General features: G+C 38.7%; 1 protein-coding gene across 1 annotated transcript in view; it reads left to right on the top strand.

The window, feature by feature from the left end:
• Window positions 1–27,378, top strand: part of LOC117158995 (uncharacterized) — a 188,451-nt gene that overhangs the window by 150,294 nt on the left and 10,779 nt on the right. The window contains exon 4 of the mRNA XM_033338447.2: window positions 22,363–22,659. Within this exon, the coding sequence (XP_033194338.2) occupies window positions 22,363–22,659 (297 nt within the window). The remainder of the gene's footprint in view (window positions 1–22,362; window positions 22,660–27,378) is intronic.

Genomic DNA, 27,378 nt, shown 5'->3' with positions numbered 1-27,378 from the left:
TAACGAGTCGCTTACGTCAGTCGAGAAACAGGCGACACGTTTCTCGTCCCGGCCCCCGTTCTTCTGGCGCTGTCTGGTTCCTCTTAGGTTCCATCTGTCTACCTAATCATCCTCTATCATCCGACCCTGTTTTTCTCGTCTGCATACACGTGCACCGCTAACTATATAAGTAGCTATAAAGACATTTTTATTAAGCATTTGTTGGCGAACGTTAGAAATTTTATTATACTTATTTAGTATTTCATACGTAAGTCGTTGGACACTATTCTAGTGAATTTTAATTTATTCGTTCGTTCATCGTTCGTCGTTCGTTCATTTCTTACGAACAACGAACATATTACATGTACTACAAGCAATAAATATTCAGTACAAATTGAATGCTTTCCACCTACATCTTTTACAACACTTTTACTTAGATTTACCTTTCATAAAAGCAGACGAATTTCCATAAAAATTTCCATAAAAATAGGGAAAAGCGTTGAAAATTTCATGTAGAAAATCGATCTTCTACGCTATAGGTATCTTAAACAAAGTCGATCAGAATATCACTGAGCTCTCTAAACTGGCGAGATGCTGTGAACTCACGTTCGTTCGTCGCGACATCAGAACGGAACCGATCGTCCGTCTGCTGGCCTTGGGCGATAACGATAATTGGCAGAGGCCGATTACGCGACGACCGGGCTGAATAACGTGGCTAGTCTAGCCAGCACGTCGCGCTAGATCGCAGACACTTGGCCCAATCGAGATTAATAGACCCATTTGCACCGGTTCCAGCAAACGTTCGTGTTCGTGTTTCCTCATTGGATCCAGTGATCACGTGTGGACCATGTTGGTGGTCCTTGAGGGATCGACACGAGCCCATCGAGAGTGCTGGTTTCGTAATGCTGGTGCGCGCCACGATCCAGAAACAGGGATTATTAGGGAGGATCAGGAATAAGTGGGTGTCCGAGGGTTTCATCTTTGCTCGATGATGGATGTTTTTCATGTTTCTGAACACATAGTAACTTTATGGATAGTTAGTTTGTTGGAATATATTAAATTAAGGGACAGTAGCGAAGATGATTGCGTTGTTTAGGTTGATTATGGTGATTAGGAGAAGGAATGAGAGGTTATAGGGGAGAAGAAGTATCATCTATTTGCATATTTACATCTTGTATTATCATTTAATTTAACGCTAGGAATAGGGCAGCTTCGTGCAATTTTCCTGTTTGTTTTATTTCTTTATTTTTTTCTATTTTAATTCAGAACATATTGAGTCTGACGCGTTTGTGCTAAGTTCTAATAACTTTGGATATTCGGAAAATGAAAGGATAGAGGTAAAAGCGACAAACGTCAGCCTGAGAATAGTCTAAATGAAAATTTGAAGTAAATCCGATCTTTGAAAGAATTTCGATTCATTCGTTAGTTGATTGAATTATAATTTTGAGCGAGATATAAAAATTTCAAAATACACGAGACGTGAAAATTCGAGCAGAATCAAAGCTCATCGAAATGAAATTCGTCACAGAGAGATATTGACGTGATTCGTCGTTAATAACGCCAAGTGCATGCTCCCGGTGCATTAAAGAGAAGATAATTAATATGAAACTACGTGTTTTTCTGTTGTAATTTGTTTTCCCCTCGTTGGCCAGTTGATGTCATTATTTCTGGAATATTCAACAAGCTGAGGATGCGATTACTATAAACAAGAAGAGAATGAGAATACCATAAAGAACGATATGCAGATCCGTGACCTCGAAGAGAAACCGATAGCGATATTTATGAGCATCGACGAAGTGACAAGTTCGTAGGTTTTAATGAGAAAGATAGTGTACCAGCTTCGAGGGAGCAACGATATTGCCATTGATCAATTCTAATGCGCGAATATTCCAGAAATACGTGTCTATATTAATATCCTTTGATTTCGGAGAAAGTAGTAATATTAGCGCTTTGTTCGTCATTGATAACGAGTGAGATCGATATTGATGGATGTCCATTCAGTGTAATTCCAATGCGTATCAATAGCTCATTTGTGCCGGTGATTATGAAAGTGGCCTAAGTCAAGAATCTAAAAAGATAAGTTTATCACTTATTCCGCGTTGCGTTTATTTATGTCGCAATAATTCGTGACCATCCTAAGTCGATTGTTGCGTCGTTAAACAAAATTCATTTCACTTGTCAAACGTTGAAATACCTTTAGATTTAGGCCATTCTCATAATCAGCGACAGCACATTTGACGCGAGCCAACGTGCTGCGAGCATCTTGGGTCAATGTAACAAATATTCCTAGCCTCCTCGTTCGTAATTTCTGCGAGATATTTAAGCGAAGTAAAGTAGGCTATCTGTCACAGAAATAATAGTCACAATGAACAATTCGTGAATTTCCAATTTTACAATTTTCTAGATTCGTTTAGAAATTTTTAGCGATGTGAATGATTTTAGAATATATGTACGGATGATGTATTGTTCATATATTTGTTCATTTTGCCGCGGAAGAAATATCACAATAGAATACCCGTAAATGGAAAAAGAGGAAAAATTATCCTACGCTAAAATACCTTATCCGCTTTATTTTAAAATCGTTCTTGCGCCCAACGATGCGATATTATTTTCAAAATTCAACCCTCGAAACTTCATCGGTCCCTTATAATCCGTAACTACGTTAATACAAAATTTCCCGTGAAAATTCATATTTCTACGAATACGTGCGCCTAAAAGAATAGAATCTAGACAGAAATTCATTTTACGTATTAAAGCACTGCTACGAAAATTACTATACCTTGGATACTTTATATATTTTCGAAACTCGTTATAGGCATTTTTGCGTCTTCAAATTTTCTATAAATGCGTAAAAAGCCGCAGTCTATTTATAACTTCGTATGCGGCAGGATCGATGCTCGTAACCGCACCGGTGGCGCGGCGCAGCGCGTAATGATTTCATTTTACTCGGGCGAGCTTCCGCTCGAACGAGATCAAGGATTCAGAATTCAGCGTGTCGACGTCGACAGGCAGCGAATGGTGGAGGCGAAACTAACGGTGTAAAACGGTCTGCGAAGAAGGAGGATTCACTTTCGTTTCCTCGCCGACAGTCCGCGGCCACACGAAGCAGTTCCGCTTGTCTAACGGTGTTTCTTTTTTAACGGGAGGCCTTGAAAGACCTAGGACAAGCAACGATAATCGAGTTTTCGGTTGCGCAAGCCGTTTCTTTTCCACGCTTCACAGCGATCACGTAGCTAGAAAGAGCGTCGACCCTAAAGAGCCAGTCAGCTCTCGTGACTGCTTGTTCTCCGGTGTCATAAACCTGGCCTGATGCCTGTCGATCTTAATCTGCTGCAGCCAAGGAAGAGAGAGCGGTTTTCTCGCAATTCTATCGGAATAGGGAGAACGCGTCGCGCCGATCGAACATCGTTTGCTTCTCTCGATTTTCTATTCTGAATGTGCTCGTACATTAGAATAACGCTGTCCAGACCAGTTCTTTCATCGTGCAATTTTTATTCCTTTCGGACTTTAAGAGCTTTGAAACGTTTTCCTTGCATGCATTCTTGTACGGATAAATAATTGAGGAATTTCTGGTTGCAGAATAATATTTGATTTTGTTCTTTTCGTTTTACACAGTACGTAGTTAGGAGCAAGCGAGACGAATTTTGACGTTAAGTTCTTCGGATTTCTTTCCCCGGAGGAATTTTTATCTTAACGTGGAATTTAAAATAAGTTAACTGGTAGAAACATAGATCGTTAGATGTTGCTATTGTTAACTGTAGATGGAACGTCGCGCCGCACATAGAAACTGTCTAGATGATACTTTCTATAGATATAATAGTTAATGTGTTATCTGTACTAATGAATTGTAAAGAATATTCGAGCTTGAGAAAAAAGCAGAAAGAGAGAGAGAGAGAGTAAATTTTAGTGCGTTACAGCTTACAGATAGTTGATAGATAAATTAGTGAAAATATTTACATACACATTTATTCGATGTTCCCACTTATTAATATTAATCTTTTCAGGGACAACTCTATTGATACAAGAAAAAGATACATTTCTTTCGCCCTTCAAAATAACATAAAATATATTTATAACATATCTGTACGAGATATGTGATATTAGAAAATACATTAAAATATCTGAATACAGGAATATATCATTCTACAAAATACAGAAAATCTATTTTTCTTCTGTTTTAACATCAACGTTTACTCTGAAATTTGAACGAAATTCAGATTACTATGACCGTTTTATCACGCTCGTATATTTCACATTTATCTGTCTCGTGACATTTCATTATTTTATGGGGCGAATTTTAATTTCTCGATAAACAAAATTTTTCCACGATGCCATTTCTGCACCAAGGCTTATCCTAGTTACCGAGGCCGGTGCAACTGGTGCATCGTATCGTCGGTGCATTGCCCTCGTGACGCGAATATGCTCCTCGATCGATTTGCCTCGACCACGGCTCGAATCGTTCCTTCTAGCTTGGAAATTCTCGATGTTGTACAGCCGAGATGCTATAAAGTGACGTCTTAAAATGCCAGTAACTTTATTTTCACACAGTGAAAATCCACCATTCCTTTCCGATCTTTCTTTTCTCTTCTTTTATTCGATACTTGCACGTTCGTTCGACGTTCCATCTTTCCCTTTAATTTTAAATTTCGTCAAGCGTCTCCAAGAATTTGTATATCGCGCGGAACATAAAGATAATAGGGAATTTATTTTGAAGAATGTAAATTTAACGATATGGGAAACAGCGTGAAAAGATATTCTTGCCATACTTGAACTTTCAAAGTATTCGATTACCAAGGACATTAACCCTTTCACTGTAAGGCATGCGCCGTATATGGAAGACTTTTCACGCTCTGAAAGTATCATCTCTGTGTTGGCTGGATAAAAAAATTAGATTCTTGGTATCTTTAGAGAGCAATGACAGCTTGGATTCTAATACTATATGGTAAAATCTGTAAAACTAATGTTGTAAGATTTTTTTTAAATAATACAACAACAGAGGAAGGAAGACGAAGTCAGCTAAATCATACTTAATATAATGAAGAACATACTTTCGAACAAAACCTTCCATCTTCGACATAAATATCCACAATTTACGTCCACGCTTATCGTTTATTATAAACTGTAATGTTTTTGTTTTATAACCATAATAAGCCTTTTCAATTTCTTTGTAATCTATCAATGTTAACGTGTACGAGACTGATTTCTGAGAACTGGATTATTAAAACATCTTATGGAGCATCTTATAAAAAGGAAGCGCGATATACTCGTCACGTACGCTCTTCAACAACCTTTTTTTTTTAATAACTATAACCATCATATCTAATTTCGAACACGTCAATTCGATAACAGATAAACACTATCGTCTTAACATGTTGATGTAAATTCTCCTCCGATGTATAGTCGCTCTCCAGTTCTTCACCGATTTACCGCTCATCCGAAATTTGTTAATTCGTTTGCAAAAAGAGAAAAATCTCGCACGATTATTTCTAGACTAAAGGATAGTTTGTTTAAGAGATGATTTAATTAACAGTTTAAAGGAACTGAAACTATGCTAACAACGGAAATCACATATCGGAAAATAAATTCTCTCGCCACGTTCATTTCGTTACCTCTTAACGTACTTGGTATAAAGTTTCGTTCGACTTGACGTACGCGCGAGGACGATGTGAAAATCTCCTCGAACAGTGCCTTTTAAAAGGCCAAAAATCATCTTGTACTTTGTAAAATTTCTTCCAATTAAATAGATCAACCGCGTGTAAGGTGCAACAATCATAATTCGGTGTCTTTATATCGAATGCATTTTAAGTTTAGCTGTTTCTTCGATATTTCGAGATTTTCAATTCGCAAAATCTTAATACCTACGAAACGTATCTATCTATGAATATAAATTGCCATGACAGACGACATTGATTAATTAAAAGCATCAATAATCGACAGCTGCCAAAATCTATATCCGTTGGACATCGCACGGAATACACACAGCTAATTTATATGCCTGGTACATCCATCATTCTCTAATTTGTAAAATTGCTTGTCGACGCGGATCAATCAAAAACGTTAATAAAGACACCTGTTAAACTTACGTTAGACACTGTAAAAAAAGGCATCGAGTTATTCTAACTTCTACACGTAATATCCATCATTCTTATAATTTGCCAGCCATTCGCACGATATCTTTTCAATCGCATACCCACGCAAAAGGAATTTCCAAAGCAATTTTCGCGATTCTAAGATCCAGATTTCTCATTATCACATCTGCGAGAATGTTCGAAGATCTATCAACGGTTTCACGAATAATTCGTTCGTCGTAAGAGCACACGTATCGAATTTCGCGCACAACGAAGATTTTCCCAACGGGGAGGGTGAAAGTCGGATTTTCAGGTAACTTCGTTTCGATCTCGCGACCTATCCCGTGGACATTGCGCTCGTCTTTGTTATACGAAGCCATTGTACGCGATCAATACGAGTTCTGCGAAGCACAGGCCACTGTGAGCCGCTAGCATCCCCCGGTGCTTGTTACCGACGCGACGCCGCGCCGTTACGAGTTACGTCGCGACGGCAGCAGCTTTCCCTTTCGACGGCCTCCGTGGAAATGGAGAACCCCTTTAAAAGCTTTAACGCGAGTCCCGCCACGTTTTATTCGCATCGAGGAATATTCCTTCGGCGATTCCCAACGCGAAGAATTCTCCTTCGTCGTTCTCCCGTGACGAGGATTGGCAGTGCGCGGGTAGAGATCGATGGCGATGCTTGGACGCGGATTTCTGACGTTTGCTTACGATTAGACTGCGGATTTTTATGTATTTGAAAAAATTTGAAAGGGTTAAATTGCACAAAATTCGTCCAGCATATGAAAAATTATATAAAATATCCAAATGTATAGGGTACATAGAAATATAATGGCGTTTTTCTACGGTGTTTTAATAGGAAAAACAATGATCTAGCTTTCTGTTTCTATATTTTTAATCGTTATTAAAAATATGAATTTGTATAAAAATCTGCAGTATTGTTGCAACGATTAGTCTGTGGATTTCGATGATATTTCAAAGTACAAAAATATATAAAGTACACGCAATATGTAGAGGTATATAAAATATGCAAAGTATTTGTTATAATATTTAATAAGACTGTTGAACAAAACGAAAGAAATCTCTCTCTGTGTTTTATTCCTTTGACTGTTTCCGTAAAAATACGTATTTGCATAAACACCCATACTTTACAATTGCACGAACGTATCTTTTAGCGTATCTCCTTTCCCTGAATATTTAAATTTGCGATTTAAAAATTCATTCGAACCTTATAACGAAATAAGAAAAGTGACGCGAAATGATTCATATTCTTATGGCCAGAAGCGAAGGAACGAAAGTTGAAAGAATCTTTTGTACGACAAACACTCCATTTGAATATTCCATACACACACATGTACATTTAATTTGTACATCTTTATCAACAACTTTTACGGTCCATTTACAATAAACTTTTGCTACGAGCAAATAGATGAATCACTATAGATCACAGAGTTGGAAATTCCGTTGATGTAGAAACATTCGACACAAATTGAAGTTTAATGCGACATGTTTTATAGCGATCCCAAGAGTATGTGCCAAAGTGGCGTATTCCTCGCGTTATGTACCCTGGAGGATCGTACGTACAGCTTCGAGACTCCGTAGTTCGTGAAATTTCAAGTATAACTCGGTCACCGTAACATACATTTTATAAGAGACACGTGCAACTTTTATAGATCGAGGTTTAATCTTTCTGATTAATCGTCTCGCTATTCCACATATACTATTTTCGTAATATCCCGAGTACCTATCTTATCTTATCTACAACAGAATTCCCTTAACCTCTAGACAGATGGTTTCTATTCTCTTCTCATTTCCTATGTAATACTACGCTCTACGTTGTAGTATCGTCTACTAGATAAAGACAGTCTCTAGTATATTCCAGTTTGATAATTCTCAGTTTGATGACCCGCGCCTATGAACATAAGATGTAGAGATAAGAAAAGCTTCATTTCCAGCAAAATCACATAGTCGACCGTCGCATTACAAAATATAAAAATTAAATGATACATCTACAGTCACACATATAGTTGGTTATTCGTCAAAAACGTTTGCGAATGTTTGGTAACGTCGTGTGAATTTGTTGCTGTGGAAACGTTGATTCTAGACACTCTGTATCTATCTGTATATGTATTTATCGTGACATGTTATACATATGTACACCTAGTGTTAAAATACAATGTGCAGGATGATTAATTTTCTACATTTCGCCATCCTAAGCTCGCAAGTGGCCAGGCAAGTGTCGCAATAGGTCGTGCAGCTTAATCTACAATAAAGCCACGATACGCTAGTATTATTAACCGCATTGTTAACCGGAATCAACTTTAACGACGCCTGATAAGGTTCACAGTTGCGAAGAACAAGACAGTCGGACTGATAACCCCGAAATTCCTCGAGAAAATTCGCTGGAGATGCATCGTACGCACCCTTCGCTTTGAAACTTTGTCCACTGTTTAGACTCGTGTTCCTAAATCTTTTAACGCATAATTTAAACTTATAATCCGCTGATTGCACAAGAAGGTATAGCAAGGGTTATGTATCGTTCAATTTGTATATTTTTGGTCAAATTTACATATTACGCGTTGCTAGAAATCGACGAAGTTTTGCAGATTCTCACGAATATGTGACAACCTGTGAATGATTCTGTAAATTTACATTCTCATGAACGTAATTAAACAAATAGAAACTAAACAGAAATTTGTTTCGTCAGTTAAATACATATTACGTATAACAAGATATTACGTATATCATGGCACGGCTACTGTATTTTAAATATTAAATATCAATATTTATTTTAAATATTAAATCCTAGGAATTCATTCGATGTCTGCACTGAAACTATCTCAAATTTCATTCCTGAGGCTTCCTGATTTACCGTTAAGTAGCATCGATTAGCATAAAAAAGGAAACCTGGGTTTTCCCATGTTTCCCAGGATTCCACCCGCAAGCGACCAGTGGTGGGGCGATCATTACCGAACAAGAGTTTTCCTTTGCGACAACATCGTCACGGGACTTCACTGGATCTATCACATTCGTACAGTCAACATCTCTTCACTGGCTACGCGACTACAGTTCAGTCAACGTCTCAATACTGGTTCATCGACTACAGAAAGGTCAACGCATCTCTACACCGATTCTCCAAACCTGAGAACAGTCAACGTCTCTCTACCGGGTCATCGCTCGTCGATCATTCGTCTAATTCATTTATCCCTATTATCCTAACAGAAACAAGGGATCGATCTGTTCGCGGCGTCGATTATTCTAATCGTAACGACTCCCGTTGACGCGCTTCCTCGCGATCGCGTCTTCCCGCGACTGGCCGAACAAACACTTACCATCGAGAGTTTAAAGTTCGCGATATTCATGAAACGTAACATTTCCGAAAGACATTAATCAATGAAAAGCATCGATAAATGCAATACCATTTGACGAAGCTGGTAACATTCCAGGGCAGACATCGAATTAATTTCTAATATTTTAATATCTAATGTTTCGCATGGTTAGCGTTCAGTAATATAAATATGCATAGCCTATTTACGAATGCTGGTGTACTTTCTCGTTTGCGTTTCCTTTCTTCGTTTTACTTTCCTGAGTTCCTGCCATTTTCTGTTTCCTCGTTCCTTTTCGCAATCGCGACTACGATCAACGTGTTACGAACTTTTTCTCGGAGCACACGCGTGCGTTATCGAGTCGTGTTATCAGGCCGCGATTAATTCCGTCGTGTCAGGGAATAATTCGTACGGCGATACGGTGCAGTTTTGATACGACACGGTGTGCAGTGCAATCGAAACGTTCCGGCTGCCTGATAACTTCAAGATGACTGTAGCCTCGCGAGAATGAAAATCCTTCCTTTTTACTTTTGTTATCATTTCGACAATTTTCAAGAGACACAGCAACTAACCTGGCGATAGTTTAAATTAATAGATCGTTGATGATATACCGTGAAAGAAATTTTACATCGGTTAGCACATATTCTTGAAAAGTATGAGAAATCAAACAAGACGAAAAATTCCGGTCCACGTCTTTCGTTTTCAACGTTTAAAAAAATTGCAAATGTCGATTCTTCTCTCCTATCAGGAATATGTCAGTTGCTTCGCAGGGGTATCGAAGATTCTTCAGGCAGTCAAAGGTTCTAGAGCGTGCGACGTTTTACGGACCGTTGTGAACCGAAGCGTGGAAAAGATACAGGTGGATAGGACTTTGCTCGTTCATCTAGTTCTCTATCGATTAAATCGAAGCTTTGTTCCTTCGATCGTTTTCTACTTTCTTTAATCGTTCAGCTCTATTAAGCTCAACTAATGACAAAATCCGCAATCACTTAGTTGTCAATCCAATAGTATAGAGCAACTTAATCCTGATTTTCCTTAGTTTCGTTATCTTATTCCTCGTGATTCATAATCATTCAGAAATGTTTCACGCACCGGACTGACACGACTGTTGAAAACGAATTTCATTTAGTGAGATAGTGAATTTCATTCGTGCAATCTGACTATTTCTCATGGGCAATCTGTGCACTGCATTTTACCTTCTGCGTACCACGTAGAAGAGAATGCGCATAGAGAATGCGTTTAGGAAACGAAGTAAATACGAAGTGCGTAGAAAATGGAATAGAATAACGTAGTATAACATTTCTTTGTCTTACTTTCGTTTCATTTTTCATGGGGAAACATGGTGGTTTCGGTTATACCACTACCCTAAAAGTAGCCTGCGTATAATTTACTTTGCATTATACTTGGAAAACTCCACCCTCGAATCAGTAACCCTTTACGCGCTCCCCCGAAATACCAACGAATACTCACCCTCGACCCTTTTATTTACACCTGAGCGTATGTCAACAGTCGACGTATGACCCGTAAAATTCCTCGATCCACACCGCTGTTACCACAAAATTTCCAAACGAGCGCAAACACGAACGAATCGATCCATTGAAGCTCTCGTCGTCGCGATTCTCAATGGGAAAAGAAGCTAATCCCAAACGAAAAGGAAAACAGTTTGAAGAGTCTATGCTCGTACCACTTTCCCTATTCACAGCGAGGATGCATTGAAACGCAACAACTATCGTTAGCCAACAGCGGTTTTACTTGTGATCGCGACCACACGTCTGATCTACGAGGTTTGCGTACGTTGCCACGTATCTGTCTTTTACCTGTCTAATGGAAATTCGATGCAAGTCGGCCGTGGAAATCGGCCAATTAACCAGCTGTCTGTGCAACAGAGTGGCAGTACTCTTTAAAGGGCATGGTATAAAATGAGAACGGTTGCTCGTCGGCGTACACAATTAGGTCGATAATTAGCGTGTGCATTGGTGGAGGGGGTAGATGTATGGTCGCGCTCCTCGTTGTATATGTTCCCTGTCGGCTTTGTAAATCATGTTCAAAGCGACTTTAAATACCCCTGGCGCCTCTGGAAATTCGATAATCTCGTTAGAGGCGAGGGTGACTGGTTAAGGGTGGCAAATGTGAAATATGGAAATTGGTTTTCTCATAGATTATTATCTTTTCCACCCTTTCCCTCTCTTGGTAACATTGAAATTTTGCTTGATACGGGTTGTTAATTTAACGAATTATATGGAAATACATGTTTTTGGTTTCTTATACGCGCGCGTATTCCCGCGAAACCAACATCAACATTGTAGCGATTGACTTGCAATCGGATTAATAGAAAAGCTATTAGTCTTAAAAGAACACGAGGAACGTTTGTAAAAGCTATTTGGAAGAATTGCAAAGAAATGAAATGAAGATAAACGTGTTCGATCGGAGAGAATTCAAGTAAATTGAACGTGTAAGATTCGATAAAATTCAATCGGTATCTAAATTTGAATTGTAGTATCATTTGCGATATGCGTGAAATCAAATAACGAATGCAACGTGCAATTTAGTTTAATCTTATTACACGAAGAATAGACGTATTTCATTTTATCATAATAATAATATTGTACAGGTTTTTATTTTATTTTGGAAAAATGTCTACTTTCACTTGTTGCAAACGGATAAAATTTATCGACACGGTATGCGTATTAAAAATTTGTACGTTTTATAATCTCCGTTGAAACTAGAAAAATTAACGGTATAAGTTGTAAAAGAAAACTAATATAAAATTCTAAAATAAAGTCGATCAAATCGATGCAATATTATTACGAAATCAATTTTCTGGTGAAATATTGTTTATGGTTAATGACGTATTAATTTGTAACACATCGAGGCGAACACATCGGGCATTTGAAATTGTGTTATTATGAACAGATGAGTGTAACGATGCTGTGTATCATCGTGATTATTGTTAGCTTAAATAGAGAGGCTATTTATCGTTAGAATTATATAAACGGTGCTCTCATAATAATATATTATACCGAATGTATCGTATGGATCCCGCTGATACTTTAATTAACCGGAAAATTCAGCTTTTATTAGCGCATTCGAGATTGTTATGAAAAGGGATAATTAATGTTGTTTTCGGGGTTATGATTGGTGACCTCACAGGCCGCAATTACTCGGCGTTAAACTGGCTTTCTGGAAACGAACGATGCAATTATACCACGCACGATAGCCTCAGAAACATTATTCATCCTTAATACCCGCTGAGTCGAATTTCTTTTCGTAAATGAATTTCACGTAAAGATCGTTTTTTCGGTAGTTGAAAAACAAAAATGAAAGGAAAAAGAAAGATGCGACAGTTGATGAATTATTAACACGTTTCACGCCACGTGCTTCTTTAAAAGGCTTACGGTATTTATTCGAAAGAGAAATGTTCTTTTCTCCTTCTTTCGTATACCAGTCGCCTGCGTATACTTTATTCCCCCATTCTCAGAAATCAATGTACAATGGCTACAAAAAGTACTGGCGCGCACACCCTCACTTTCCAATGAACGCTCTTTCTTATCACGTACAATCCATTTTCGTAGTGTCACATTTTTGCACTCACGAAAGTACATTCTTATATTTGCACCTAATTCATTTTTATGTAAACGGTGTGATAAATGAAACGATGTAACAATGCTCTTTGCAGCCACTATAGCGTTTAAATTCCGTCAATATTTAAATAAATGTGAGCCTAATCTGGCAATCTGAAAAGAGTAATTTCAAATTACTCTTTTTGTTTGTATCTTTATTATGTCATACTGTACGCCAAATGGTTAGAGACGCGAAAATACAAAGAACGCATCAAGTATAAAAGAAATCTACAAAATATCCAAAGCGTAGCGCTCGTTGCGACAGTTAGCATGCAAACGAATTTCCGTTTAGTACAAATTTGTAAAATACCAATTCGCACGATTTTATTCATAAAAGTGTCGGTTCACGTTCGTCATTCGCAACGTTTACGAGCATAACCAAAGGAACGAAAACCAAATAAGAATTTCTTTCATCCAGCTGATATTATATCATCTCTTGTATGTGTGTTTATTTTTCCACTTTCAAGTTTCCCACAAATGCACCAAATATACCGATCGATACAATTTTTCGCGTTTTCTCGCGAAAATGAGAAAACGTCGAAGATAGTTCGACGAACGACAAGCGCAGACTAACGAGCGCGTTGACGATAGATTCATCGCGTCGCACCGCGCCGGTTGACGAACGATGCCACGTAATCTCGTTCCGTCTTCCAGTTTATCGTGGTGCATTGAAAGGTAGCGTTACCAAGCCGCGATCATTTTGCTTACGGTCCCACGTTTCACCTACGACATAGACCGTATCCTCGTATTTCCGCGCGCACAACACGCGTCGCGTCGCGCCGCCTTCATTTCTGCGGATAGTCGTCGCTTAAACGTTCGATAGAAAAGACTATAGTCGCTCTTGCGACGCTTATTTCCTCGAGGTTACCGTTTCCAGATACTTTCAGCCCCTTTGTCGATTATTCACCCTCAAAGCACGAGTTTCCAGAGTTCCAAGGGACGACATTCGCGCTGATTTTGGTTCAGAGATCGGTTCTCGCGAGAAGGTTTGCGTTCGATGGTTCTTGTAGAATTTTCTACTGATTTCTTCGAGCCTAGAGATGAGAGCGTAAATCGTGAGAGATTTTAGATTTTTGTAGGTTTTTATTGGTGCAGTGTCACGTATGTTCTTTCCCGTGAATTGTATTTTTTTGAAACACGAGTGCTTACAGTGAACATAGTGAAACTTGGTTTCTTAAGCTTTTTAGGACATGATCGTGTTTGGATAGTTTTGAGCAAATTCTATGTTTGCTTTTTATTTGAAGTTTTTTTTTAGCGAGTGTACTTAGTATAGTGTTTGAAAAATGTGTATTTATAGCGAACATAGTGAAATTTGTGTGTTGGAGTTTTTTGGGACGTGATCGTGTTTGGGTAGGTTTGAAGAAACTGAAAATTTTTATCTACTTTCCTGTATTGGAAGTTTCAAGCTCTACATGGTTCTATTTTTCTTTATTACGTTTAAAATTGAGTCGGCCAAATCGAACTATAAAAATAAGTTCCTTATGGTGTTCCGTGTCGATGAATTAAATTTAGACTATAAAGAAGTATGAATAGGAATATATCAAACATTTCAAATTTCGGTAGCTGATTTTTCAATTATTTTAAGCAATCTAGACATTAGATTTCGTTGTGACGCGAGTCGTGAAAACACGTTGCAAAACATATTGCACCACAATGTAGCTCGAAGACTGTCTGTGTCACTGTGACATAATGCAGCAAATTATGTTCCCTCATAACAATGTACTGAAAAAGTACGCTACGTAACAGTATAACTCACGAAACGCACAACTTCAACAAAGCCTAATCCACAAAAATATATCTACGTTACGTCTCAATGTAATTCCCAAGACGATACATGTCGTTATGATGCAATTTTCACAAGTAATTTTATTGAAACACCTATCACTATGATTGACCAAAATAATTGCAAAATTACATTACAAGTGCATAAAATGATAGCAAACTTCCGCGAACATTCTATCGTGATTCAAACGATTACAAAATATTTATTCACGATCTTCCTTTTATCAAAAAAAAAAAAAATAAATAAATAATAATAACAAATAAATAGATAAAATAAAATAAAATAAAACACAACAAAATCACCTCGTACTAAAATAAAAATAAAATAAAATACAAAAAAAATCTCACATTTAATTTACGATGACTTGCATTTGAATTCGTCTTCGTTGAGCTCTCACTGTATACGAATAGGAGAATGCAAGGAGAATAGGACGACCGTGTGCATAAAGGGCAAGGGCGCGCGCGATATTCGGTGCTTGGAACGTTTCCTGCCGTTTAGTAGCAAATAGATCACGTAAGTAGCGTAGACTAGAGACACCAGAGAAACAGAGAGAAGAGATGAGAGAACGCGGGCACGAAATGACGGACACGAGGAATTTATACGTCGCGGTCGCGTCGGCCCGGTCACGGGCAATTGCCCTGCTCGTCACGGACTAGAATAATGTCGCGATACGTGCACGGCACAGTGCACGGCAAAACACCGCTGGCCCCAGGGAGGAAACAGCACACCGATGACGACTGGTTACCGTGGTCGAGACGAACCGGCGCACGCGGAGACGGCTAGCCGCTGTGCTGTCGCGTCTGGCCTTGCGCGTTATTATCGTATAGATTCCTCTAGTCAGCGGTCTACGGTGTGGTTGAATTGCCAATAAGAATGAACAAACCGTGAACAATGTCAGACAAAATGCTTTAACACTTTGACTGCTTCGATAATCATGAACATCTGGTTCCTGTTAGTTGAAACTGTTCCATCCTTCAATAGGATAGCGATAAATCGTTTAAGCGTTGATATATTGTTATTATTATTTTTTTTTTTTGAAAAATCAAGCTACGCGGAACGTTTCAATCTGTAAGTTGCTCCGTGTACTCCAACCATCCGTGGATTAGACGATGGTATCGATAAGCGATGGAAAATTAACTTGAAATTACTTGGAAGTTATGTTAGAGGTCTTTCGGGATTGTCTGGAAAATTAAGGGAATTAGTTTATGGTTATTGGGTAGGGTTAGATCTTCTGGGAATTGGAATTGTAAATTATGGTTTAGCAAGGAGACTGTTAGTAAAGGTAACCATTAGGGTAGTTACCGCGCTAATGACGTAACTTGCATTGTGATCGACCACGATGGATCTAAAAGCTGGAAAGGAAGAGGAAGATTTTCGATCAATTGATCTACGCGAATTAATGTTCTTCTTATTTAATTTCCTATTGTTCTCTGTTTAAAGTGGTTACGAGTGGCTATTTGTACTTTTATTGCTTTTCAGATCTTATGTAACGTTATCGGATCGTATATACGTTTCGTTTGTATAGTATCAAGATTTTGCGATCGCTTGAACGTATTATCAAATGGAATGAAATTATCAAACGGCGATAGAGTAAATACGATGCTGTGTCGATATGTGGCTTTTTCTGGCTACTTTGCGTATTAAACTACGAAGAAGTAGAAAATAGTACATAGAGACTAGGTACGTAGGATTACACGACTATGAAATGAAATTTTTGTGATTCGATGATGATTTGGTCGAGCGATGACGCAGGATTGTTGGCTCGACTTTGGAAAACTTTGGCACATAGAATGGGCTCAAGTTCAAGGTACAGGATAGTCTGCTAGGTGAATATTTATTTGCGGATGAACAACATTTAGAACACATGTTGCTCTAAACATAACTTTCGAGAACACGATGTCTCGTTTATATAATATAATAGAAAATTCCGAATTGAAATTTTGAATAATTTTGGATATCATCCAATTTGTATGAATCGAATGGGATGGCGAAGTAACTGCTATAACGATCAAAACGTTCGTTTCGAGGTGTTGAGGTTATTCGACGTGTAAACAGAGAAAACTCGTGGATAAATTGTAAGGCAGAAAATATATTTAAATAGAAGTGTAATTATAAGTAAGAATATAATTTGAGCTGGTCCAGATCCGCACGCTAGCTGTGTTACCCAATAAACCCCGAAGCCAACGTCGCCTGTCTACTGTTTATGGTCTGTCTTCGTCGCAGTCTTTTGTCTACACGCTGTCGATGGCTTCGGTGCTTGAGAAAACTAAAAAGACCGGATGTAGAGTTTTCTTAGAAGTGGTAACCGCTTCAACACGAGGTATAAAGTGATTATAACTGGAAGAGAATTGGTGTCGTGAATTGCATTCATTTCGCGTAGAATTTCCATTTCGACAGCGATTTTAAAGTTAATTTGAACACGTATGCATCCGATCGAAACTCGGTTCGACTGTTTGCTGTAGTCCATGAAATTGTATACCTGTTGGTCCGATGAACAACTCAAATTACAACCAACACACATAAATATGCTGTTGAGAAAGAAATTTAAATGCTGTCAATTTAAATAATTTTAGTCAGAGGAAATTGCGTGTAATAATTTATAACGCCATAACGATCCCTTCTTAACTAAACGATAAATGTAGTTTTATTTTCCTAAAACTAATCTCAAATTTTAACGCTTCGCTTTTTCTTCTTCGGAAAACCGTTCGAAAACACATTTTTCTCTTATTCATAATTAATTAACATACTCTGTAGTTCATAAATGATTAACCATTAAAGCGCTTTCGCTAGTAAATAAATAAATTTCTGCAATAATTTTAAAACGCAAAAAACTACATTTTTCGTTGCTATTCAATCTTTCACGATTAATCCGTTGAATTCTCTAGGATTAGATTGTCCGACTAAACTTTTCGATTCTTGACACTTTTTTCCACTATAAATAAACCTATGATGCCCTTTCCACTATAAAATTTTAACACCAAAAATATCGCGGAATAATTAGAAAAAAACTGATGAAACATACGTTAGAAAATCAATAATTACTGTACAAAAATTCACGCAAAAGAAATCTTTGATTTTGGAATTTTTTTTAGCACCAAGAAGGACTGAATCTCGATCACGTCGATCATTCGAAACTATTCTACGTGGAAATATGGCGCGGGTATTGTTCACCCGAGATCTTTCCGTGGAAATTACCTGTCGGTGCCGCGTGAAATCGAACATCGATAACGAGCCCGACGAATTCGACATGGTCGACGCGGAAAAGGATTAATCGTGGTTTCAGTAAAAGAGAAAACGCGAGGCTTTTTGCCTGTGCCTCCATTTTTTTCTCTCTCTCTCTCTCTCTTTTGCCTCTGCCAGCGTTCGTTGCTTTAACGACCGACGTTCGTTACGATTCGAAGCCGATTAAATTAATAAATGAAAATCTCGCGTGGCGAATTAACGTTGGACGCTGTTAAAAAACAGAACGCACGGAATGTACGATTAAACTAGGAAAACGTGAATTAACGCTGACCATAGCGAGAAAGGAAAAAAGTGCAGCTGCAACGAGTCGAAAGGTGGTATAGATTTTGATCGAGATTTTCGTACTTACATTACGCGTGAATCGTAAGATTAATCGTGTTATCGTAAAGTGGCTGGTTATTCGAGTTTTTGTTTTAAACGAAACTTGAGAACAACATGGTGCGATTTTCTGATTGCGATTGTGCGATGAACAAAAATATGTACTACGGTATCGAAGCTATTGTTTCATTTCAAGAGCAAAGTTCGAGAGGTGTAAGCTCTGAAAGAATAATCAAGAAAAACGTTTTCCATACAAGAGATTACAATTTTATAATTCAAATCGTAAATGGTATCCAGCTATCGTAAACCTACGTCAACGTGCCGATTTTATTTTACAAAGAATTGACTCGTAGGGTCGCAATTTTGTAATTCGAGTTGCAATTTATGTAAAAATCGACAGCAGAGTTGAATTATTCTCCTTCGAAATGAAGAACGTGTTGGAAGAAATAGAAGTTCCGGTACAAAAGCATAAAAGTTCACGCCGAATTCCATAAATTTGTTAAATTTCACTCGGGAACCCGTCGAATTCCATGAATTTATCTCGTCGACGAAAATTTGACATTTTCAACCAGGATTTCCGCATCGACACATTTAATGATCGACCATAACTTGTCATTTTTCATCGCCACCGATCGTTACAATGGCGTTGTGTTCGTTTTACGATCGATCGATTCGAAGTTTTCAATCCTGACGATAAATCGAAGACCGGTTCCTTGAAAATTTTATTCGCGACAAACGTGTTGGATGATCCGATGCAATGCAATGGTTCGATTCGGATTGCGTTCGTATCGTTTCTTATTCCATGGATACGATCGTGCCGATCGTAAACCGACACCGGAAGACGCTCTTCGATTTAATATCCTTCGTACATGTGGACGATAGCGTGGTGTGTGTTTCGAAAAAGAAGTCTCGGCAAAGTCGAGACGATCAAAGTTAACACTGAAACTACCAGTCTGTAATACGTAATTAAATATTGTATACCTGTATCAATCGCTATAATTCAAACGATATTAATTAAACCGAGTAGATCCGTGTCGCTGTCTAAATAAAAATCGATATTAATTTTAGCAAAAGTAGCTGCTTGTTTTTTTATAATAATTACGCTAATCGTGAGAGAAGAAGATCCAAAGTCCGTCATTTCCATAGCTCTGATTTAATACACGAAATTCGGCAACTCTTTAATTCGTGATATTTTAGCATTTTAGCAAACCTTGAGAAATTTCAGGCGGATTTTTGCCGATTTACCATGTACGTTTGCTCAGGCGAATTTTACATCGTTCCTCGTTCCTATAATATTTGAAAAACCGAGTGTTCGTAACGAATAGCGTTGATACGTGAAACTTTCGATAACTCCTGGTTCGAAGATATTTTCTAATAAGGACTAATTCAAACTGATTTTTTTTCCAAAAAAAAACAGATAACATTGTCACGTTCGTTTACCTTCTTTCAGAAAATTATTAAGATACGAATTTTCGAACTTTCTTGCTCACATCCATGCTATACGATCGAATCGTATATCTACGCTACATTATCGGCCAACAATTTAGATTCACTAATTTCCTTTCTATAAAAGCACGATATTCAACTGTCGAAATGGCTCACCCCCGTACCACATTAAACGCGTCCCTCTGGTTATTTCGTAACGCGTTTGCTGGCGGCTATCGCAGGTGGTTGATATATTATTAATTGGCGGGAGAATTGAATTTATGGAGCCGGGATGTGCACTGTACGACAGGCTTTCGTGCCACTAACGTTCGTGATGTGAATACTCTTAGGATTCTTATCGATTATGGATCGTTTTACGAAGGAAAATTAAAGGGTGTTATTCCGTTACCTGGGAAAGTTGAGTTCTAACTCAAAACCTATCGTATTATTCTACAACTTTGTTTCACCAAATAATACATTACTATAATTCTTATTATATTATTGCTTTCTTCGTGCAATAAACATACTCACATCGAGCTTTCCTCCGTAATAACACGAGAACGAACTTCAGTTGATCTCTGGACTTGAGCTACAACTACAGAACAGTCACAACATCTTTAAACTTAGTATACCGTTATAATATTTTACCAAATGTCCTACTGGACAAATTGTAAAATTTCAGTAAATAAATAAAAAAAATCTTTAAACTTGTTTCACAACGACAGAGCAGTTTACATCTGAATCCATCTACTTTTGGTATATCTTACGCAGCGACATAAATATCTTCTGTATAAAGTTGTTGGAAATATATGTATGTCGGAGATGAAAGGACATCGGAGCCTCCCCTCTGGAACTTCGGGAAAATCCGTAAAATTGTAATTAAAGTCTACAGCTGTACCTGGCTGACTGGCTACACTCTACCTGGCCCAGGCCACACACCGCGGGCAATATGGCAACCAGATGTCTTCGGATACTCACTGCGTACCCTCAATAGTCTCAAGTATCTTCCATAAATCTCAGGAATTTCCTAGTAGAGGTCCTTCAAACCAAACAAACGTCTGTTTCCGAAGAATTTCTAAAGACTATTGTCTACCACGGCTTGACAAGGGAAAGTTAGTTTTTCTCACGTCTCTCTCGAGGGCGGTTAAGACCCCTCGTTTAACCAATTAAGAACGAAGCCTATTTCCCTCACTCTCTTAACTAAAATCGTCACCAATAAATCCGATGGTCCCGTGCGCTAGACACACCCATCCTTAGCTTTCCTCCGACACAGCATCGTCTCCCAAGACAGTACTGATTTTACATCCTTCGAACGGTCAACATCCTTTAACCGGGTATACACACCCGTAGATCAGTCACTCACTCATCTCGTACATACGCACCAGCGTAACTGTCTTCGTTATAAGTTGTTGGAATAAACGGTGAAATATAACTTACTCTACTGTGTCGTATTCATTTAACCACCTCTGTTATCCTAACCGAAACAGGGAAACGACTACTTCGCGGCGTCGATTCACCGAATTGTAGCGAGAATTTACGCCTCTCGCTGACGCGTTTTCCTCGCGACCGCGTCTCTCCGCGAACGGTCGTAACAGTACTTATTTGCGATTTATCACAATAAGCTTGGGCTCAAGGCGACAATTAGTTGTCGAGCGTCGCGTACTCGACAGTAAACATTCGAACAGTTCCTTCGGGAAAAATTATTGCCAGATGTCGATGCAGCTACACAGCACAAGTTCAGCTAGCCTGAGGACCCTCTATGAACCTTAGGATTTTGCTAATCAAGGTTTTCCAAATGGGCAAGTAGTCTTTGTCCCAAATTGACCGCGACGTCAATTTCCCTTACTTTCCGAACGAAGGCTGTCCTCGACGAATCCGATGATCTCGTGTCCTTAGACACACCCCATCATAGTTTTCCTCTGTGGCATCATCGGGACGGAAAGTCATTCTCTCTTGCGACCTCATCGACGAAAACAGTAACGCCTTACGATCAGTGAATATTAACAAAGTATCCGACTTAGATTTTGTAAGTACGTCTATCATCCCGTTAGCCGCAGATTCGTTATTGAACCTAGGATCGTTGTCATTAGTTTCTCGAGTATCTAACTACCACGGTTGCTTGTCCAATTCTATAATAATCGTATTTGCACTAGTCAGTGTCTTCTCTATTGCATAACGACAACGTGTAATCCAAATTCGTAAGATTCGTTTCACGCCCCTAACCCTAATTCTAATGTAAACCCGACATGTATATTATTGTGGAGGATTAGTCTGATTCTGGTTAAGCGAAATAACGAATACTTGTGATAACTAACGGTCTTGATACTCCGAAGCAAAACAACAACAGGACTTGAATTGTCCTGCTCGCGTGCTGCTGCATTATATCCTGTTAGTATAACGCAGTGTTAACGCAGTGTAACGACTCCCGTTAACGCGCTTCCTCGCGATCGCGTCTCCCCGTCACTGATCGAACAAACAATTATATTATCGTACGAGTTTTGTTCACAAAGTGAGGAAACTTTCTATAATATCGTGTGCCCCTTTACGATTGTTGAAACGTTCTATATGAAAGTAAGCTAAACAAAATCTTCGTCGATCCATAGATGCTGTCGGTGAGCCCAGGAATGGAGGTAGGCAACAGCGGTCATGGTGGCCTCGGCGATAGACTAGAGGGTGAGCCAAACTGTGGTAGTGACGTGATGGACGGAGGCGGCGGCGGCGGCGGAGCCACTGACGGGATACAGGAAGCGATGGTGGCCGCAGCGAGAGACCGGGCGATCCGATCTGGAAGTGTTCGGCAGGACCTCGCCCTCGATCTACCCCCGCGGCTGCAACTTCCAGATGGCGAGGAACGTCCTTACGGAGCACATACCGCCCTTCACCTACGCGATCCGGAGCAGGTGAGTTCCCCACTGTCATCCAATATTTAACGGGGGTTCTCTTTATTATTCTCGCTCCTGCGGGTTTAGGTGGTTAGTTTCGACGCAGACTGGCCGAATTAAACTCTCTCTCTCTCTCTTCGTAGCTCGGCAAGTTTGCGGCGTTCTGCTTGCGTTTGAAAGCTGTGGGAATATACATACAGCGGTTGGTGGTACAGAAACCGACGCTGTTTAGGGAAATCGTGTATCGAATTTTGATCGAGGTTGCTTTTTGGACAGTGGAATTTTTGAAGATTATGATTTAGTGGTTAGACACCGAGTTCGTGTTTCTTCGTTTATGAGGAATTAAAAGAGAAAGAATACGCGTACGATAAGTGTATCGTTAGTTTGATATTTAGTTGATGCAACAAATTTTGACTTCATACAAAGTTATGGTTGATATAAATACGTGCAGTCTTACAATTCTTCTCTCAACCCTTACAATTTTTCAATCTTACGACAGTTGTTAGCTTGGACTGAAAATCTGATAGAAGTCGCAGAAAGATATACGCGTTTGTGTATGTTGCTTGATATTTCGTACGATAAAGAAAGTAGCTAATGTATAAGATGCACGTGTGGTAAAAATGAAATGAAATGTATTTAATTTAAAATGAATAATTTACACCGAGTATTGAGATTATCTGATCGTATTGTGTTCGCTGACAATTTTATAATCTACAGGGTAACTTGTAACTTGTCAATTTGCTGATATCGTCGATCGTTGTAGAAAAATCCATGGCGATTTATCCTTTCATTTTATAGACATATTTTTCATACCTGATGAATGGAAGAACAAAAATATAAATGCGAGACGAAAGATGTGGGACGAATTATTGATTACACTCGAAGCTTATAGGTGATCGATGCAAACCTGTTACATGTACATAGATTAGAAGCATACGTGTGTATACGAGGATAACGTGAAAATCACGAGAACAGATCACAATTATGTTAAATATAAAAAGTGCTTGAAATTATGCACAATCAATTTGCAGCGCAACATTCTGAAATTATAAAACACGAAGCTAATTAGCCAAAGTTAGCCGAGTATGATCCAGGATAACGAGCTACATCGAGCAACGGAAAACGTTGAATAATATCGCAGTATCCGAAACAGTTATGATAATCCTAAGATCGGAGAACGTGTAAAAAGGATTTTACAAACAATTTTTCATGCATCTTCGCCTATTACGATGCAAATTAGACGCGTTTCCCCCATCAAATTGCAAAAATATAATGATATACATTGCCGGGACAGAAACCTGTTTACAGAAACTTGCAAACATCATTGCTATACACGGTGTCCCAGGTTTTCTTCACGAAACGATATTCCTTGATCATATTCGTCGGATAAACGTAAGAAAAAAACTTCTTACATGTACAGTGTCACATGTGTCTCGTAAGACAATTTGAAAGGAAAGGTGATCTATCCTTATAAGGATCGTTATTTTTTTAAAAATAGATGCTATCCAAAATATTCAAAACAGAGCGTATGCAATATCTGCAAAATATTCAAAGTTCAGTACTTACTATTAATATATTATTTAAGTTTCGCATTTTTCATTTAATTATGTTCGTAAAAATTTGAATTCGCGTAAACATCCGCTGTCTATTTAAATATACATTTTATTCTCACGTTTGTCGACAAAATCTAGCTGTTTAACAGCAGGACCAAAAGATACCTTACAGACACATCAAACCATCAAAGCATCTCGCCTGAAACCAATAAAATTGCAATCCGAGAAGACTAGCTGGAAAAGGCGCGAAATTCGAATCGTTCTTAACGAAACGATGTAACTTGGAAACGAACGAAACCCTCTCTTTAACGAGGAACGTTCCGTGTCTCTTGATCGCGCGTCTACGCGTCGTAAATACTAATTCTTAAACATCGTAATCAGCATAGCTAATTACCGTGTATGCACGCTTTAATAACACCGTCTACGTACGTCCACGGTGTTAAACACGCGGGCGAAAACAGAATTCACTGGAACAGGGTGCTGCACGCGTGTTTCGCCAACGAATACGTAGCACGAGTCTTGTGCTCGACACCTGAGAACCGCACCGGCCATTTATATCGACCCAAGTCATTTTACTCGAGCCAATCGAGACGAGAGAGAAGAAACATCGCTAAGTGAAAAGCCGCGACTTGGACGAGGGAACGTAGATTTTATCTGGGGTACACGGACCGTGGAAAATTTATCCTTTTTTACACGCGTTATTACCCACGTGGTCGGCGCTACTCGAAAATGCGCTTATTAGCGACCGGCTAATCGAGCCGCACGTTCGACGAATGAAAACGGTGCCGGTTGGCGAAACGTCTGGATCCAGCCAGTCGACTAATCGGCTAAAATTGCTCCCCCACGGTTTAATGCCATTAACATGCCGATATTAAATGTTACCAGACGCGAAGGCGGTGGGTGATATTACGTTCGAAAGGTTTGCGCCGGCGATAACCAGAGAATCTGAACGTGTATGTGCGCACGTATAAGGCTTGAGTATGAGCTTGAATCTTGGAGGAAAAAATACACAGAGGAAGATGATGGAGGTTTAATTTGTCGAGAAAATGTTTATTGCGTGTACGAAGAAACGAATTTGTGTAATGTCTGGAAGAAAATATAGAAGATTTGGTGCATTGAAAACGAACAATGTTCGCTTCTTAAGGAGATCTATCGAGGCAGGATAGTGTCTGGAAGAAGATCGAGATTTCAATAGATCAATGATTTTATTATGGATTATCCTGTTCTTGTTGGTAAATTAAATTGCAGAAGGGAAACATAAAAGTTTGCGATTGATAATTTCTAGGCTGTAAATGTCGCATTGTAACGTGCAACGATATGTATTTAATATATAGAGCATAGAATTTCTAGTGAACGGAACAAACTTTTAGCTAGGTTTCATCTTTAGTTCAGGATCATTCAATCAGACTACGGATAATAGGATATTACGAATTCTTACGATTAGTGATATATAAAAATAAACACAGATATATAAAAATGAAACAGATAAATAAAGACACGAATCTTACGGAAATAAAAATTTACACAATATTCGTTGATGCATAAATACATAGATGTACAACAATCTATTAGATATATACATATTTATTTTATTATTTATTATTGCTTAGTCCGCGCCTCTCGGTTTTGGACGAGCTTTCGGCTTTACATCTCTTTTACCTATTTCGCTTTTTATATATCTACCTCCCCTCTTATCCACTCTATTATATCGCACTGCCCTTAATTCTTCTGTCTCTAAAACTATGGCAACTTTTGGGCTTCTGCCTCCCTGCTGTGCTTCCTTATTGTCGTTCCTCCCCGTCTTGTATCGCCCTTCTCTTCTCTATTATCGCTCTTAGCTCTGTTAATCCTTCTCCAGTCTCATTTAGTATTTTTTCTCTATCCTTTGGTCCTCCCGTTATTTCGCATTCTTCTGTTACACGTCTCAGGTCTTCTTCTTTCCTTTTACACAGTGTGCTAGATATATACATATATTCAACGACGTATCAGCACGTATAACGCATAAAAATGTACATAAAATTCTTTTATCGTCAAATTGTGCAACGTGCTCGTTTAAAAATATTTACGAGTAGATATAAAATATGATTTTGTATAAATCAGCGCGATGAACCACGGCCTCGATAGGGTTAAGCAGCCGGGTCACCGGAAATATCGTTGCTTCGGAGGCTCGCAGACGATCGAGTGACCGCGGGTCTCGTGCCATTTTCGCTGAAGGTCGCGTCGAGACGTCTCGCGCGTGCTCGCCACGCCACGAAGGAGGTGGCGCGACCGACGGAGATTCGAATTCTACCCTCGTCCAGGTTTCTAGAGTTCCAGATGCCGGCCGATCGAGCAGAAACGCTCACCCTCTGGGCGCTGTTCGAGGGTCACGAGGTAGAATTTTAGAAATTCTACGCGTGTAAACGCGTGCACCAGGGTTATTAGGTTGTGCCAGAACTTTCTTTCGTTTCATAAGGAAATAATAGATGCGCAACATTTTTTGTTTTATATTATTTTATCGAATATCGTTTTGTTCTATTAAGATAAAGGTCAGAACTTTTGACAGATTAGGTTTCACGTTTTGTATAAAGCATTGTTGCAATAGACAGGTTTGTAAAAGAAGGACGCTTTTGGAACAACCTGATACGTTGCTCTATCTCCGTCGCTCTTTCTCTGTTCGTGTGTCTTCGCGTCGAATTCCTTGCCTCTTACGCGATAATTTGCGATATATAAAAATATGAATACATTGACGAGTTGCAAGTTGTAGATTATGGACTTGAGTTTAAGATTTGTAGGATTTTATGCGAAATAGAATAATTTATAATTAGAAAAATTGCGACGATGTTATTGCTCTCATAAAGATCATTCAACAAAAAGAGTTTTCGAAAGTAAGGCTTCTTTCAGATTGTGCAACATTTTTCATTGTGCACAACTTTCAATTCTCACATACGTAGGTACAAGCTGGCTGCAGGTTACAACCGTACAAAAATTAAAGGTTTTTCAGTGGTTTCATAGTTACGATACGCAGCATATGCTAATTTACAAATTGTCATTGCAATAATTGCATTAATTTACCGAGCTTTTCAATTTTAATATTCCTCGTTTCATTACCAAAACGTCTCTATGTACTGCTACATTTATACTAAAAGAATTTATTAACATCCACAGCTCGTATCGTCCAACTTGTAAAATTCTTTTCCGCCTC

This window comes from Bombus vancouverensis, chromosome 5 (genome assembly GCF_051014615.1).
Source record: "Bombus vancouverensis nearcticus chromosome 5, iyBomVanc1_principal, whole genome shotgun sequence".
NCBI lineage: Eukaryota > Metazoa > Arthropoda > Insecta > Hymenoptera > Apidae > Bombus > Bombus vancouverensis.
This window is presented reverse-complemented; position numbering and strand designations above follow the sequence as displayed.